Below are 15647 nucleotides of genomic sequence, written 5' to 3'. Positions count from 1 at the left end.
CAGGCGCTGGACACATTCACTCCGCCTGCCGAGGGAGAGACAAGCGACATCCGCAAGAGGAGTCCTCAAGTGTGGCAATAATGGTTTTGCTTTCTGTACTATGTACCAGGCCAGAAGCCACTGCGTAGGCCTCTAAAAGAAGACAACAGGATAAGCCAGGGCAGACAAGGACGCCTGGGGTAGCTCGCACGGAAGGAGGACAGGATACCTTCTAGACAAAATAAGAGACAGGAGAGAAAGAGGAAACTACTGCGAAGGAGTGCCAAGGAAAGGGAAAGGGGGAAGCGAGAAGCCAATGGTCAAGGGATGGTGGATGGGAGAGGGAAGACACGGAAACATCTGTCACGGACTTCCTCTCCTGCAATGTGTGGCAAAGTTGGGTTTTTCAACTCGTACACTAATAATGGGTAGTCTCCAAAAGAACAAGACATGGAAATAAAAAACCAATAAAGAAAAACAAATGCTTCCCCACACTCGACAGTTCCGATTTCGAATGATGCCCTCTGAACGCCCGGCTCCGGTATATATATATATAAAAAAAAGAGGTTTGCTTGGAGAAAGGTGAGGGAAATTAGGACTGCAGAGGTGTGTACCACCTCGGCAAGAATAGAGCGGCGAAGGCTTTGACGGGGCAGGACCGTCTTGAGTGGTCGTTGGGCCAAAAGCCAATGCCGAATGGCTGGTCTCCCATCATAGGGAGGCAAGGGGGCCAAGTTGAGAAAAAAAAAAAAAAAAGGAAGAACTCGTAGATGTCGCTCATGCAGATTCGTCAATGCATGACAGATTGGTATGGATATCAATGAACAAGGAGGAGAGGTGACCACGCAGTGGGGTGACGATGTGTGCAGCATATAAATACACAAGAAGTGAAATGTGCGGGGCCAACGTTGTCCGTCTTGGCTCATGGCGTCCCAGATTTCGCGTCCGGTCCTATCCTACTTTTAGCCGAGATCATGGACAGTCCTCGGAGACGCCCCGACCACATGTTGCTAGTGCTCGGCGGCGGGCCTCCGATCCTCGACCGAGTCGACTCCACCCTAGAGAGTCGGGCGGCCGAAGTGAAGTCGTTGCTGGCCTCGTAACTAGGCCGCACCCGGTCCATAGACGCGCGTATCCTGTCGTAAGATGGCCGTGCCCGGTCCATCGAGGGCCTTGTGGGCGCCCGATCCACCGGTGATTCGACAGTCTCCATCGGTGCCTGCTCCATGGGCACCTGCTCCATTGACATGCGGTGGCCCGTGTAGTTCGTCCCGTCGCTACCGGTCTGGGTTCTGGTGTGCGTGGCCACCGAAGGCGGGTAGATGGGCCTCTGGTCGTCATCGGTGCCTGAGAACGGGCCAGGCTGGCCCTTGGCAAGGGAGGGTGAAGAGCCCACCGTAGTGCGGCCGGGCAGTAACGGCTGGCCTGCGGCGGGGTCGACCTCACAGAACTTGCCCAGCTGGACCTGTTCGCGGATGATATCGACGTCGTAAGGCCAGTAGACCTTCTGGAGCGCCTTGATGGCGAACCTGGGGAAGACGCACATGACGGGCGTGATGATGAAGACGGCCCAGAAGCTTGGCTGGGCATAGAGCTGGGGCGCCGACTTGTAGAATTGGCCCGAGTAAGTATCCATAGTAAACACGCCGGTCCAGAAGAAGATGAACAGGTTGCTGATAGCGACGGCCGACAACATGACGCGGTCCCATTGGTAGGTGTTGAGGAGGATGTACAGGTTGATGGTGATGACAGCAGGGTGGGCGACGTATGCTCCGAGACGAAGGCGGTCCGATACGTCCAGGCCATTGTGCGTGACGAACGGCGAGCCGATGAGGACGAGGTATGGGATGAAGAACGACATGATGCCCTGGTAGATGCCATCCGCCATGTACAACCTGGAGAGATATCGTTAGCAATCGTTCACCAAGAAAACAGGGGCAGGATAGAAAAGCTTACCAAAACTTGGTGCGTGTCCACTCCAGCCGCTCGATGCCGCGCTGGTACAGCTGCGGTACGGCCAAGGAGACGGCGTCAGACACGTCCTGGTCCAGAACACCCATGAGGATGACAGGAACCGAGGTGAAGAAGAGGTTGAAGGCGAGAATGTAGGTGTAGTCGAAGAGGTACGTCTGGTCAAAGTCGCAAAAGACTTGGAACCAGAAGATGGGAGTTGTCGAGACCATGCTCTTGTAGAAGAAGTTGTGGATGCACTCGGCGACCCTGCGGTACGACCAGCGGCCATGGACAAGAACGAGGCGCTGCAGGTAGCTGAACTGCGCGATGGCGTAGTCCGACGACATGACAGCCTGTCGGCCCTCGACACCAGCAATGCCAACACCGACATCGGCCTCCTGGATCATGGCCACGTCGTTGGCACCGTCTCCGATGGACAGCGTCATGACATCGAGTCCGTTCTTGACAAGAGCACACACGGCCGCCTTCTGCGCCGGGCTGACACGGCAGCAGAGCACCGATTTGCACTGCTTGCACAGCAGGAGGAACTTTTGCTTAAGTGTGTCCTCGAGCAGGTACCTGAGCGTGAATCCGTCGACGATAACGGCATGAGTCGGTGGCGGTGCCTCGTGGCTCAGAATAGCAGCGGCCAGATCTTCATCGCTGCCCGTGAGCCCGAAGGCGCTCAAATGCCTGTCCAAATCACGGTTGAGGGACTCCATGAACTGTTCTGGCGGGGTGGCGCCCGTCTCGTCCTCATCAACCTTGAGGTTGAGCAGCTCCATGTCGTTGTTCAGCAGATTGCACGAGAAACCAATGTTGATGGCCGTTTCGACCTTGTCGCCAGTAAGCACCCAGAGCTTGATGCCAGCCTCGGCCAGGACAGCAATGGTGTCCGGGACGCCATCTTGAAGGCGGTCCTCGATGGCAGTGCCGCCAATAAGGCTCAGCTCCTGTTCGATCGTGTCGGCAACCGCTTCCATCTTGTCCTCGCGATCCTCAAGAGCTGTCGCGGCCTTGTCGTGTTCGGCGCGCCATGCCGTGTACTCGTTCTCCGACAGCGCCCTCTCGGCAATGCAAAGCGTGCGCAGGCCTTCGCGGGCAAACATCTCTAGGTGCTCGGCCGTCGTCTTACGAAGCTCCTGCTGCTCTCCCTTCTTCAGTCGCGAGTAGATGATGCTGTCGGCGCCCTTGCAAAAGAGCATGATGCTTCCGTCCTGCATCCGGATAATGGCGCTCATGCGCTTGCGCGAAGAGTTGAACTCGATGGTGTTCAGGATGGGGTAGTACTTCTCCTCGCCCATTACGTTCAAGCGGATGCCGTCAGAGTTGCATGAGAGGACAGTAAAGCCCATGTCGCGTGCCGTCGCCACCAGCGCCGCCTCGTCGGGAGACTGCGCCTTGTACATCATCTTGGCTTTCTCGCCAGGCTGCCTCTCGGGGATCACGGTGTGGCACAGAGCGAGGGCCAGCATGAAGCGCTCGCAGGCCGCTTGCTGCTCTTGGCCACTGCCACCGGTAAGATCCTCCACAAAGTCGGGCGCGATGAACTGCAGGTCTTCCTCGTGGAGATAGGGGTTGTCGTGAATTTCGCGCAGCAGGCTGAGCGCCTTGACCTTGTCGGCCTGGATCTGGATTCGCGCCTCGGCCGCCTCCTTAACCACATCGATGCCCATCCTGCGATGCAACCCAGCGAGTGCCTCGGTATAGGCCTCGCCATAAGGTTGCCCGTTGATGGTTGCCTTCTTGAACTCCATGAGGTTCTGCGTCAGTGTTCCGGTCTTGTCCGAGAAGATGTACTCGATCTGCCCGAGGTCATCGGAGATATTCCATGACTTGGGAATGCAAGGCTGGTCAATAGCCTCGTAGTACATGCCAACGTCGCTGTAGATGAAGAACGCCTGCAGAAGTCTCACGATTTCGAGCGAGATGTAAAGCGAAATGGGGACCAAGTTCTGGAAGAGGATGACGGCAGCCCAAAAGGTGATGAAGCCCGTCATGGCCGGCGTTCCACCTATGGAGCCGTACTCGAAGTAGGTGATGGACGAATTCGTGCGGCCAAAGGCAAACCCATTAGCGATGGCAGAGACAAGACAAATGATCAGGACGAGGAGGAAGTTGCAGATGATGTGATAGTTAAGCTCGCGGGCGATACGCGGCCTCTTCGTCGGAGTGATTCCTGCATTCATCATGATCTTGGTGTCGTGGCCGGTGAAGATGACGACTCCGAGGACCCAGTCAGTGTTCCGCAGATTGCAGCCACGGAGGAGCGTATTGTCGATGGTGATGGGCTCGGACATTTCGCGCCACGACCCAGACGGGTCGCCCTCGATGGCTTGCTTCCACTTGATGGCGCCGTTGTACTTGTACAGGTTCGGCTGCGGCGCTTCGCTCTCGATCACAAACTGTGCTCTTTCGCAGTCCCTAGAGTTCTTGATCGTCTGGCCGCAACGCAGGGCAGTGCGGAACTTGAGGTTGGTCTCGCCGTCCAGGTTCTTGGTTTCGATGTAGCACGCGGCTTCGGGATCGGACGTGGAGAGGATGACAACGTCGGCGGGGAGCTCGTCGTTGTTGTAGATGCGCACAAAGTCGCCAACCTGCAGATTCTTCCACTTGTCGCGACGGAATCGGGCCTTGCCTTCTGCGGGGATGGCGTGGTTGATCAAATCGGTCTTGATGTTCATCATCTCGGACGAGTTTCCCCGAAACGAGAATCCCGAGGGCCTGCCATCGACCTCGCCCTCCTCGTGAGGCCTGTCGAGCGGATGCACGTTGCTCTCGGCACGAGGCAGCGGTGACGGCACAGGGGTCATCTGAATATCCTCTCGGGCGGAAACAAACGACGCGCGGTTGTGAGCCGACAGCATCGACTGTGGTCTCGGGCGGCGCGTCTCGGTCGACATCCTCGCATTCTCGGTCAGAGCAGCCTGATCTGCCTTCCTCTTTGCGTTCCTTTCTCTGGCCTCCTTGCTGACCAGGCCCTGGAAGACGTGCCACAGCCCGCCAAAGACCTTGGTGTTTGCCTTCTTGAACTTGCGCCAGGCCGAGACGTCATCCTCCTTGACGTTGACGTTGTTCCACCCGCACAGGCGGTGGATGGTGGAGTCGTTGAGCTCGTTATCGGACATTGTTCTCCTAGAGTCCTCGATCGCATCTTTGATGGCTGTGACAACGACGATAAATATTATAGGAACGGCACCAAGGCCGGGGTTGGCGCTTCCGAAAATGGGAAAAAACTGCCACATGGTTGTGGTTGGTAAACTGGTCGGACTCAAATCACGTCCGGGCCTCGCGATTGAGCGCATGGAAGCCGCGACGGCAGGAAACGGGGCGTGGGGTTGGGCATAGAGAACTCACGGCTAATACGACGAGGAAAAGGAAATAGATGTTGGCGATGTTGTGGAACTGAAGAAAGAGGTTCTTGGGTATAAAGGACAAGGGCGTGTATTTGGCTGTCCGGATCTTGTTTCGCGTGTACTCTGCGATTGGCTCGTCGTTTTCGTCCTTCATTTCTGGCGGTAGTGGCAGGTTGAAGAAGAGCGTCCGTGGTCCGGGTCCGTCGCCGGCGTCATCCTCCTCCTCCTCCTCCTCCTCCTGTTGTTCTGGTATCGAACCGATACTCCCGATTCCGCCAGTGGCGGCGGACGCTCTCTTCTTCTCAGCCGAGGAGCCGGCGCGTTGTATCCTGCCGATCAGCGATAGCCGCTTGACACCACTGCTCTTGATGGTCATCTTCCGGGTCGCCCATCTTGACCTCTTGCTGATCTGCTTTATGGTCGAGCTCTGGGATGGGGTTGGGGGCGCCATTGTCCCGATGGGTTACGGGCGGCTGCCCGATCGACTCCCAGTGTGCGCCAGTCCGGGCCGTTGTGGCCTCGCCGCTCTCGGGTTCGTCGCCAATGCGAGCAGGATATTAACGCCTGTTGGCCCGGTAGGGTCGTCAACAGGATAAAATGGCACTCGATGATCGGCGGCTCGCGAATTGGAGATTCGAGTCTCGATCGTCGACTCGTCGTGAAGCGCTCAAGAAGTTGTTCGTCGAAAAGGGGGCGTCGTCTATAGGCGGTTGGCAATTGCCAGCGAAATCTAGAAATGCAGCAAAACAACGCCTCAAGGCTGGAAATGACGCCCGCTCGATGTCGCAAGTCTCTGTTGACACCCTCGGCCAACGGTGGAGAGGAGGCCAAAAGATTGGATTTTACTTCTGGTCTGTTTTTTTGGGCGTGTTCCCTCGCTTCTCAATTCACGTGTGGCCTGGGCTGGCTAGAAGGCTGGCTGGCCTGGGGGTGAGAGGTCGGATGGCTCGGGTCTCCGGGCGAAGAAAAAAGGAGGGCGAGCGAGGATAGGAAAAGGAAAGGCCGCCTAAAAGAAGCAGGGATCCCAGTCGCGAACAAAAACGGGGGCCCGAGGTGCGTGGTGGACTGGAATTGCGGGTCGTGTGTCCTCGCGGGCTGGCTCCAGAGACAGAATTGTTGGTAATCGTGGTGCGGGTCGCCCGCCTTTGGGCAGGGTCGGGACGGGCGCTGGACTGTATTAAAACGACAGAAGCAAGACAGGGACCTCTACTCCACAGCTGGCAGCTGGTCGTCCATGCCTATGCGACATGCGAAGCAGCCAGTCGCGGAGCGTTGGACGTGGGCGGATCGAGAGAGGCTTGGGTCTGCTAACGACATGCGCAGCAGTTGCCCCTTGGGTGTGGGACGTGCAGGGCAGCGAGGGATGGGGTGGCCTGGAGAGCCTGCGCCGTCCGTCATCGCAGTACTAGTAATCGGAACAACATCGCACCGCCAGAAACAGGCCGCCATAGCCTCTGCTTACTCGACGTTTCCAGCCGTGCTGCCACCATGCGCTCGCACGTATCCCCTCACGCTCACTCCAGACCGGGGCCTGCCAGAGGCTACACCACGCACTATCGATGGATATTTGTAGTCTCGGCGAGGGCTCCTGGTGTTGCGTACTGTCTTGTATGCACATGACCATGAAGTAGTGCAGTGCATTCACGCATCTCGACCATCTGTTTGTGGCGGTCTGCCTGCCACTTCGTATGTACTGCCTAGGGGTACCTTGGTAGGGATGATGCACATACGACACAGCATGAGCCACCTCCCACCCCGATGATGGTCCTCCACCCGTGCGATCAGTCAGAGCCGAGCGCGAGATCTCTGGCGCACTGCGGGACAAACAGCGTGCTTTTTTCGGTGTCGGGGGCAACCGACAAGCCGTGCATGGGCCCGGATATACGCGTGGGGACTGGCTGGGACCCGTTCCGTTCTCAGTCAGCGCCCATTGGAGTTTAGGATTTTCGCTATTATAAATCCGCCAGCACGAGGGACTTTTTTTCCGTTGCCGTGACTTGGCCCTCTGGCGTGTTCTGTCCTGTTAGGCTCCCGGGCCGGGATCTCTGGCCTATCATTCCCTACTAGGCGGGGGCAAAACTGGGAAGGCCACGATAATTGGGCACTCCTAATGGCTTCGATGACATGCCTAACGGATTGATCCCGGGACGGTATGGGGCTGCGTGGGAATTCTGTTTGCGTGCCCTACGTCGTCGAGCAGATCTCGATTATTCACAGGCCCGTCGTCCACTGGACCAGACTTTTGGGATTCCCTGTCGGTCACGACGAGAGTGCGTGTGCGTGGAGGGCTGATGTTTCACACCGAGCCCCAGAGTTTGATCCTGCAACGGTGGCATCACGGCCGACTCTGAAGGTGAGCAATTGAGGCGCGCGCCGAGAGACATGCGCGTGTGGTTGCAACGTCTTCCCGGCCACAGCACATGTGGAGCCTCCGCCTCGCCGACTCTGGCGACTTGAGACGATCGACATTATTCAGATCGTCCTCCTGCCGCTCCCAGTCTGGACACTGTGTGGCTGTCGACAAGTCTTTGGTTGACCCAGCACTTCAACCACTTCCCACTTACACTTCCAGCCTCTCGACAGAAACGGTGACCAGCCAGCCCTGCTGCGGAATGCGGGCGGCTTCGAGTCGTGGCGCACAAACATACAGTCATTGCATCTGAACTTACTCGTCTTGACCCTGCAAAGCCTCAAAAAGCCACAACCAACAAGCAATTATAGCACGCGGCTGGCCTGGGCCGCATACCGTCGGCAGGGGTGCCAGTCCAGGCCACCACTGGCCACCACGACAGGGCCAACGTGTCCCCTCCCACCTTCCCCTCTTTTTCCCTGTCAAGTCCATGGTTCAATTATCCGAGACCCCGAAGCGGGCCAGAGTGAAATTGGGTTTCGCGAAGCGAATATGATGGGCCTGGATGGCCGGCATTCACCGCCTCCCGTCCCGTTGGCAGTCCAGGATACTTAGAATAATTTCGTCTCGATGCTTGACCCCAAGCCCCAAGGCGGATGTGCCAAAGCTCCACTAATCAATACATCTTATCTTTGTGTTCCCTTGGCCATTATTTCGCCAGCTAGATCTGCTGTCTGGATTTGACAAGTAAAGCTTGAGGGAGCTGCTGCAAGGTTCTACGACAGGATGCAATGGGATGAGACTAGGAGATTAGAGTGCACTGTGTATCGACCATCTGCCCCTAAATACTGTCGCCGAGCCGGCTATGGTCTCTGCGAAATTAGTCCCGCAACCCAAGGTCCGCTTACCTGGAACGGGAGGCTGGCCCCTGAAGCGTCTCCCTCCCGCCTCCTGGTTTCTATTCGCAATCGAATTCCTTGACCGTTCCTTCCCCAGACCGCCTAGCGAAGCGTATCGTAGACGCTGAAAGCTTTTGTTTTGGCCGCGTTCTGGATTCCGACAGGCCCTTTGTTTCAATCGCTCGGGCTTCTTGGGACGCTCCTGGCGTGCCTGGTTGCTGGTAAACGTGGCTGGGGCGCGCCAAGTCGATCAAGTTATAATAGCACAGGCTATTTGAGCCATAATTGGGCGTCTTAGGTGGGGCGAGGCTACGGTGAGCAAAACAGCATCAACGTCCGCACAGTAAGCTTCTATAGGCAGGGCAAGGCCAGCAGCGCCTATTTATGGCCAAGGTTTCTGACAGCCCCTCGGCAACCCGCGCATCCATCCTGTCTGCCCAATCCCAGTCGTAAATCGTCCTCTCCAAAGGCCTGGCAGCCACGCAATCCGGGGCAACCATCCGACTCCTTTTCGATCTTTGTGCACCTGGACGGGAGCTGCATGAAACAATCATGCGGGCCCCGTTTTTATCCCGCTTTCCATTCCCCGAACTTTCTTTTAGATGACCCCGTTTCCCTGTTTAGACAGACAAGGACATGGAACTGAACCTTTCTTCTCCCAGTCAGTTGGTAGCGTTGCTCGTCCAACAAGACAGGATGGCTGCTTTTGCCTTGCTAGCCCTATCCGACGACAAGCTTAGAGCAGTATATATTTCTTATTAGGCTAGTATATGCCTAGGTAATAACAACCCGCGTTGTTTGGTTGCCATGTCGGCCAGCCGACAGAGAGCCAGGCTGCAGGATGGATCTGTGCCAATCCGTGAAACTGGCCACCTCCTGTCGGGCTCGAAAAGCCTAGCGCCGGCATAGTCGCCCGAGATGCACGAGCTGAGCTCATGTCAGCTTACATCTTGTCTCGCCTTGTGCCTGTGGAGAGTCCCTCTGCATATTTTGCGGTGCCTTGCTGCAGGACCGCTGATTGGCCACTGGGTGATGGACTTGATTTTCGCTTCCCGTCGGCTGGGCATGCGTCCTTGAGACACATGCAACTTCGTAGAATGTAGCGTCTGGTCGAGCCAGGGACGTCGAAGTTCGTCTGGACGAGAAACGAAACAAGTTCGCTTTCACGCCGAGTGAAACACGCGCTACCCACTCAACTACTTCTCTCCAGTTTGGCAGAGATCCGGGCTGTACATCGCGACCCGAGCTGGCGTATTTACAATGACTTTAGAACCAACACTGCGGGCAGGTCCATAACCATATTCACCATGGCTGGATGGGATTCTCTGATGGATTCGACCACTGAGCTTTTGAGCGGCTCTTGAATGGTAGCAAGTAGCCAGCAAAATAAGCGCAAGTGTCAACGGTAATACATCCTTGATGGTGAACCAATGAGATGGGGTAGGATTCATGGCGTCGTCATCCGGCGAAAGAGCATCCCCGCAAGGCATTTCGACGTAAGCATCCACCTAGTAATGTTCATCCAAATACTCCTTTGGCAGATGCCGAGCTTGAAGGTTAGGGCCTGGCTGTGCCGCCCATGACGCTTGACCCGCACACTTGTCCTTCCGATGGCCCGGCGTGTCTAATATGATGCCAACATGTCAGTGCACCGCAAAATACTGGCTCTTTGCTTCCAAGTCGCCGAATGTCCAAAAATTCCGGCGAGTGATAAATCAAACCCCAAGTAGGTCGACTATCCCAAAATACAGATCGGCCTAAAATAGACAAACCATCTTACCGAAGCGTTCGTCGTCCGTCACGTGTGCTTGGTTTCAAACAACTGAAGGCCCAAATTTAGCCGCGACGTCTGACTCTTGGCGTCGCCCGCTGCAGGGTCCCTCAGTTGCCCCACACGGATCCACCCATCGCCAGCCTCACTGGAATCGAGCCCGGGACCCTGCATCAATGCACGCGCAATACGATCCAAGGGTGACTGACCTAAGAGTCACGAGAGGCTGCCGCCGGAGAAGCCCGACCCCAGCCGAAATGCCCTCGGCGGACGCAGATATGGCGGACCAGACCGACGATGGGCAGGATCTGCTCGTCGAAAAGCGCAAGGCGCTCCAAGAACCCGATGCGACCCCTGTCCCCAAGAGACTCAAGCCTAGTGCCCACGAGGGATCGACAGAACCCGCCGGTCCACCACCAGCCCCGGCTCCCACAGAAAGGGTCCCTTTCCCGGAAAAGGTAGGTGCACCACCTGCTTCATATCGTGCCGCAGCTGGGGATAGGAACGAATATCTACAGATTCACAAAAGATGAATACCCATGCATTACTCCGAGCTGACTATTCCCGTAGCCTGCAGCCCTCGAGGAACGCAATGGCGAGATCGAATTCCGAGCTGTAAACAACGACGGCGCCCCAGAGAGCATGATTATTCTGACAGGGCTCATGTGCCTGTTCCAGAAACAGCTCCCAAAAATGCCAAAGGATTATATCGCACGGCTCGTTTACGACCGCACCCACCTGTCTCTCGCCATCGTCAAAATGCCGCTGGAAGTTATTGGCGGGATAGCCATTCGCCCGTTCCGTGCCCGCAAATTTGCCGAAATCGTCTTTTGCGCCGTCTCGTCCGATCAGCAAGTGAAGGGATATGGAGCGTACATGATGGCTCACTTGAAAGATTACGTTCGAGCCACCTCACCCATTATGCACTTTTTAACGTATGCAGACAACTACGCTACGGGATACTTCCAAAAACAAGGCTTCACCAAGGACATCACCTTGGACAAGTCTATCTGGCAGGGCTATATCAAGGACTACGAAGGGGGCACCCTTATGCAATGCTCCATGCTCCCCCGGATCCGGTACCTCGAGGTCGGCCGGATGCTTCACAAACAGAAGGAGACGGTGCTGGCCAAGATTCGCCCTATGAGCAGGAGCCACATCGTTCATCAGCCCCCTAAACTGTGGACACTCAACGGCACCGTCAGCCCGATAGATCCCCTGTCTATCCCGGCCATCCGGGCCACCGGCTGGTCTCCGTCCATGGACGAACTATCACGTCAACCTCGCCGCGGACCCCACTTCAACGACATGCGACGTTTCCTGGCCGAGATTCAGAACCACAAGCAGGCATGGCCTTTCCTCAAGCCGGTCAACAAGGACGAGGTTCCCGACTATTATAACGTGATTGCGCAGCCAATGGACCTGTCGACCATCGAGGAGAGACTGGACCAGAACGAGGTCTACCCAACCCCGAAGGAGCTTGTCGCAGACATCAAGCTGGTCATCGACAACTGTCGACAGTACAACGACTCGACTACCGTCTACCACAAGTGTGCGAACAAGCTGGAGAAGTACATGTTGGGCCTCATCAAGGAGGTCCCAGAATGGCACGACTTGTTGGAGGAGTGACCAGCAACCCTAACCTGCCACGCGCGGCAATATTGCTGGATACTAGGAGGGAGGGTGATATGCTATATCCGTTCCGAGTCTTTCTGCGGTCAAATCCGGCCGTCATTTCTGTTTGGGCTTTATAATGCTCCTTCTCATCATATTCTCTGTGGCTCGCCGAATGTCACGGCAAGGCGTGTCATGTCCCTCATGGTATTGTTGGACGACTGGTAGCATTTGTTGACTTAGGGATTGGAAAGACAGGAGAGGCCAGCGAGCAACACCACCATTTTCATAGTTTCGTGTGCCCATAAACCAAATCAATTGTAGCAAAGGAAGGACAAAGATCTGGCATTTCTCCTAATGAGTAGTAACCGCGTCGACCACTGTACTCTGAAAGCCTGGTCAGCGCTTCTATCCGTAGATTTATACATTGACACCCACTACCCTTGTAGAGACAGATAGTCTTTTACTTCTCAAAACTGGTGCGGCCTGGACGAGTCCCAAAGAAAGTGGGGCAACAGACCCACTATTATGGGGCTCATGCACTACGCGGGGAATGTCCTTTGCAGTAAAGTGTTGGTTCACGCGTTAGACTATGACGCCAAAAGATGCAAGCACTTCAGCTCAACCCGTTCGTCGAAAACGCTACCGCAAAGCAGGGAGTGCTGCCTGTGCAATGAGGCGTTATGGTGGGCCGAGAGTCGGCCTAGCCTAATTCAATCTTTGCTGCTGCGGGGAATCCAAATTCCCGGCTCCTCGACAGCGCCCGAAGCGACTTTGTCGCACGCACCAACAGCTGTCCACGCCAAGAACTGAACCTGAGGAGCGCCACGGCGCCGGGACCGACTAGCAACTCGCCTGTATCTCATCTTATACTCATCAGAGGGCGGGTGAATAATGGCAGGCAAAGCCAGGGACATAAGGACCTTCTTCAGGACCGCCCCGCCGCGGAAGCCCGTCGCCGCACCGTCGCCGTCGCTCCCAGTGCAGCCCAGCTACGAGTCCTCGGCACTATCCCCCCCGCCATTGGACCCAACCCCACCTGCCCTCAGCTCCCGCGCCGGCCAAGACGCATCCTCCACGCCGAGCCCGCCGCCTAGCCGCCCGCGAGAGCAGGCGCCGAGACCGCGCGACGCCGTCATTCAGGCCTCGGACGACGAGGGCTCGTCGGACGACTCGCTCGAGGACGTCGACGCGATATGGCGGCGCGCTAACCCCGAACGGGCTGCCGTCGCGGCGGGAGGGCGCGGCAGCGGCGGCGGCGGCGGCGACGGGCGCAGCAAGGACAAGGACAAGGATGGCCCCGCGACGCCCAGGGCGGCCAAGCGCACGGCGGTCGCGAGCACGCCGCTGACCATCCGCGCCAAGCGGCTTCAGCAGGCGCACAAATACGACATGTCGGCGCTGCTGCGCCTGAACCAGGCCGACCTGGACGCCGAGGCCAGCGGCCAGAGGGTCGAGGCCCTGCTCTCCGACCGCGGCAGGGTCGGTGGCACCGTGGTTGTGGGCGGGACCGGCCGCCGCCGCGGCGACGGGTCGTCGCCGTTCTCTTCGCCGTCCAACCGCGCCAACAACGCACATGACGACGACAGCGAGGAGGCCCTGGTTCGGAATCTGGAAGAGTATATCCCAGACAACGACGACGACGAGGCGGGCGGCGGCAACGGTAACGGGGCCGCCACTGGGAAAGCGAAGGGGAAGGCCAAGTTGAAACAGGCCATCAGGCGGACCGAGGCGACCGACGTGGGCCGCAGGTGTTTCTACTTTTTCGGGCGGGACTCGGACCCTGTCGTCGGCGCCAAGCAGACACGCCCGCTGTTCCCCAAGCACTGCGCGACCGGCCGCTGGCGCCTGCTCAAGGCCGTCGGCACCAGAGACCAGCACTTCCTGGCGGGCCTCCCCGAGCAGCTGGTGAGGCGGGGCGCGCAGCTGCAGCCCCAGCAGCAGCAGCAGCCGCTCCCCGACGAGGTCTTCCTCTGGATCCTCAGGCAGGTGCCGCTGGAGCAGGACAGGAGGCTCCGGGAGCAGTACATCCTGACGGCCTCGGCCGCCATCGGGGCCTCGTCCGAGCTTGGCGATGACGCCATAGGCGATCGCGTCGACCAGGCGCTCCTTTTTGAACTCTTTCAGTCGCTAGGGTGCAAGAGGCAGGGCCTGGGAGACGGCATCGCAGCCGAACTGCCCTTGGAAGAAGAGGTTGCGGATTACTACGCCGGCAGGGACTGGTCGAACCTCGTATCCGTCTTGGAGCTGATCGCCGCCCTCTGTCGCGCGGGATGTAGCGGCAAAGTCCACCCGCTCCCATTGTCCACCGTTACGGCTGCGACCCAGCTGCTTCTTCAGCTTGGCCTTGACACGGTTGTTGTCGAGAACGTTACGGTTGTGGTGGGCTATCGGGCCGCACTTGAGGCACTTGTTGAGTCCGTCACAGAGGGCGACTGGAATAGTTTCGTAAGTACCCCCCTGCTGGCATCACCGTCATCCGTTGCGAATTTTTTCGCCATATTAACATCCCCTTCAACAGTGTTACGACGTGGCCAAGTGCTTCCACTCCAACGTCAAACCATCGCATCTGCGGTGGCAGGCCATCGGGTCTATCGGGCCAGACACGGGCCAGCGATGGCTCCTGGACCTGAAGAGGAGGCTGGCAGCCGTGTGCTTCTTCGACGACCCGGAGCACGCGAGGCGGGGGCCGGACCGGGCCATCGGGCTCCAGGCCCTCGTCGACCGCCTGGGGTCCGGCGTCTTCCTGGTCAACCACGAGACCGACTACAGGGAGCTGGCGGGCATGCTGCGGCTCCTGGACGTCACGCTCGCCGACGGCCTCGACCGCGCCGTCGGGGACCTGGACGCGCGGCTGGACCGGCTGTGCCACCAGGTCGAGCTCATCTGGCGCAAGATCTACGCCACGGGCGCGGGCCAGTCCTCGAGGCTGGACTCCAAGACGCTGGCGGCCTGGATCCGGGACCGCATCAAGTACACGGTGCGGACGCGGCCGCCACCCAAGACGAGCATCTACGACGGGGCCTTGCTGCGCGACGACGACGCGGGGGCGGGCCTCAAGCATCAGGACATCAGGAATATGTTCCAGGCCAAGATCATGGCCGCGGCCAGCAAGCGGGACGACAGCACCATCTATGTGCGGACTTCCTAAGTTGAAATCAGGCGAGGGGCAAGAGGAGTCACGAAAGACGCTGTTGTACCATCCGGCTCCTTTAAATGGGCTTCACATGACGTCGATATGCAGGAAAGATAAATGTGTGCAAAGTGCATAATACACAGACTTGTAAAAGGAAAATAAGAGAGATACCCACACATGCCCAAGCTGCTGCGCCCATGCAATGGACGTTTGCGGAGCTGGTCGGACCACCACAGTCACATGCTAATAGTAGTTGGCCTTTTTTTTGTTTTGTCGAGAGTGTCCAAGCCAATCCTTCGCCTCGCTTAGTCGAAGAACTTGCGGTTCGGGTTCGAGCCGAACAGGGCCTGCCTCATGGCTGGCAGTGCGCTGGTGCTGAGGATGGAAAGCCGCGCCTCGAACGTGTTGTCGATCTCGATCTTGCCGTCTCCGCCCAGGATCATGACACCTCCAGCGCTGTGTGGGGGGTCAGTGATGGTTAGAATAGTTGTGATATAGTCAAGGAGGGAAAAAAGTAGAGTGAGAGCACGAGAGAGAGAGAGAGAGAGAGAGAGAGAGAGAGAGAGAGAGTAGGGGAGGCTCGACCACC

The 15647-nt window shown here is 57.7% G+C and overlaps 5 protein-coding genes across 5 annotated transcripts in view; 2 read left to right on the top strand and 3 right to left on the bottom strand.

Annotated features, from left to right (window-relative positions):
* Nucleotides 1-70: 70 nt before the first annotated feature.
* On the bottom strand, nt 71-6804 carry GGTG_11635 (phospholipid-transporting ATPase 1). The gene is made up of 3 exons (XM_009229526.1): nt 5290-6804; nt 1936-5168; nt 71-1874 (listed from the first exon to the last, which is right to left on the bottom strand). Exons 1-3 carry the CDS (start codon nt 5737-5739, stop codon nt 902-904), a joined length of 4656 nt encoding a protein of 1551 aa, XP_009227790.1. The 5' UTR covers nt 5740-6804; the 3' UTR covers nt 71-901.
* A 404-nt stretch (nt 6805-7208) lies between these two features.
* On the bottom strand, nt 7209-8197 carry GGTG_11634 (hypothetical protein; the record flags this gene model as incomplete). Its single annotated transcript, XM_009229525.1, has 2 exons — nt 7958-8197; nt 7209-7446 (listed from the first exon to the last, which is right to left on the bottom strand). The coding sequence occupies exons 1-2, from the start codon at nt 8128-8130 to the stop codon at nt 7209-7211; spliced, it is 411 nt and encodes a 136-aa protein (XP_009227789.1). The 5' UTR covers nt 8131-8197.
* A 2368-nt stretch (nt 8198-10565) lies between these two features.
* GGTG_11633 (histone acetyltransferase GCN5) lies at nt 10566-11937 on the top strand (the record flags this gene model as incomplete). Its single annotated transcript, XM_009229524.1, has 2 exons — nt 10566-10766; nt 10879-11937. The coding sequence occupies 2 exons, from the start codon at nt 10566-10568 to the stop codon at nt 11935-11937; spliced, it is 1260 nt and encodes a 419-aa protein (XP_009227788.1).
* A 581-nt stretch (nt 11938-12518) lies between these two features.
* GGTG_11632 (hypothetical protein) lies at nt 12519-15334 on the top strand. Its single transcript, XM_009229523.1, has 2 exons — nt 12519-14370; nt 14444-15334. The coding sequence occupies exons 1-2, from the start codon at nt 12817-12819 to the stop codon at nt 15071-15073; spliced, it is 2184 nt and encodes a 727-aa protein (XP_009227787.1). The 5' UTR covers nt 12519-12816; the 3' UTR covers nt 15074-15334.
* Nucleotides 14971-15647, bottom strand: part of GGTG_11631 (V-type proton ATPase subunit E) — a 2286-nt gene continuing 1609 nt past the window's right edge. The window contains exon 3 of the mRNA XM_009229522.1: nt 14971-15514. Within this exon, the coding sequence (XP_009227786.1) occupies nt 15364-15514 (151 nt within the window). The 3' untranslated portion in view covers nt 14971-15363. The remainder of the gene's footprint in view (nt 15515-15647) is intronic.

Source organism: Gaeumannomyces tritici (assembly GCF_000145635.1).
Source record: "Gaeumannomyces tritici R3-111a-1 unplaced genomic scaffold supercont2.7, whole genome shotgun sequence".
In the NCBI taxonomy this organism is placed as follows: Eukaryota; Fungi; Ascomycota; class Sordariomycetes; order Magnaporthales; family Magnaporthaceae; genus Gaeumannomyces; species Gaeumannomyces tritici.
The sequence above is the reverse complement of the archived record's forward strand: the minus strand, read 5'-3'. Positions and strand labels throughout refer to the sequence as shown.

Bases quoted from the DNA above. Each gene is read 5' to 3' on its own strand.
- GGTG_11635 (XM_009229526.1), bottom strand. From the start codon at position 5,739: ATGGCGCCCCCAACCCCATCCCAGAGCTCGACCATAAAGCAGATCAGC. The intron at 5,169-5,289 runs GTGAGTTCTCTA...ACCATGTGGCAG, and splicing joins TTTTCCTCGTCGTATTAGCC to TTTTTTCCCATTTTCGGAAG. The intron at 1,875-1,935 runs GTAAGCTTTTCT...ATATCTCTCCAG, and splicing joins TGGACACGCACCAAGTTTTG to GTTGTACATGGCGGATGGCA.
- GGTG_11632 (XM_009229523.1), top strand. From the start codon at position 12,817: ATGGCAGGCAAAGCCAGGGACATAAGGACCTTCTTCAGGACCGCCCCG. The intron at 14,371-14,443 runs GTAAGTACCCCC...CCCCTTCAACAG, and splicing joins AGGGCGACTGGAATAGTTTC to TGTTACGACGTGGCCAAGTG.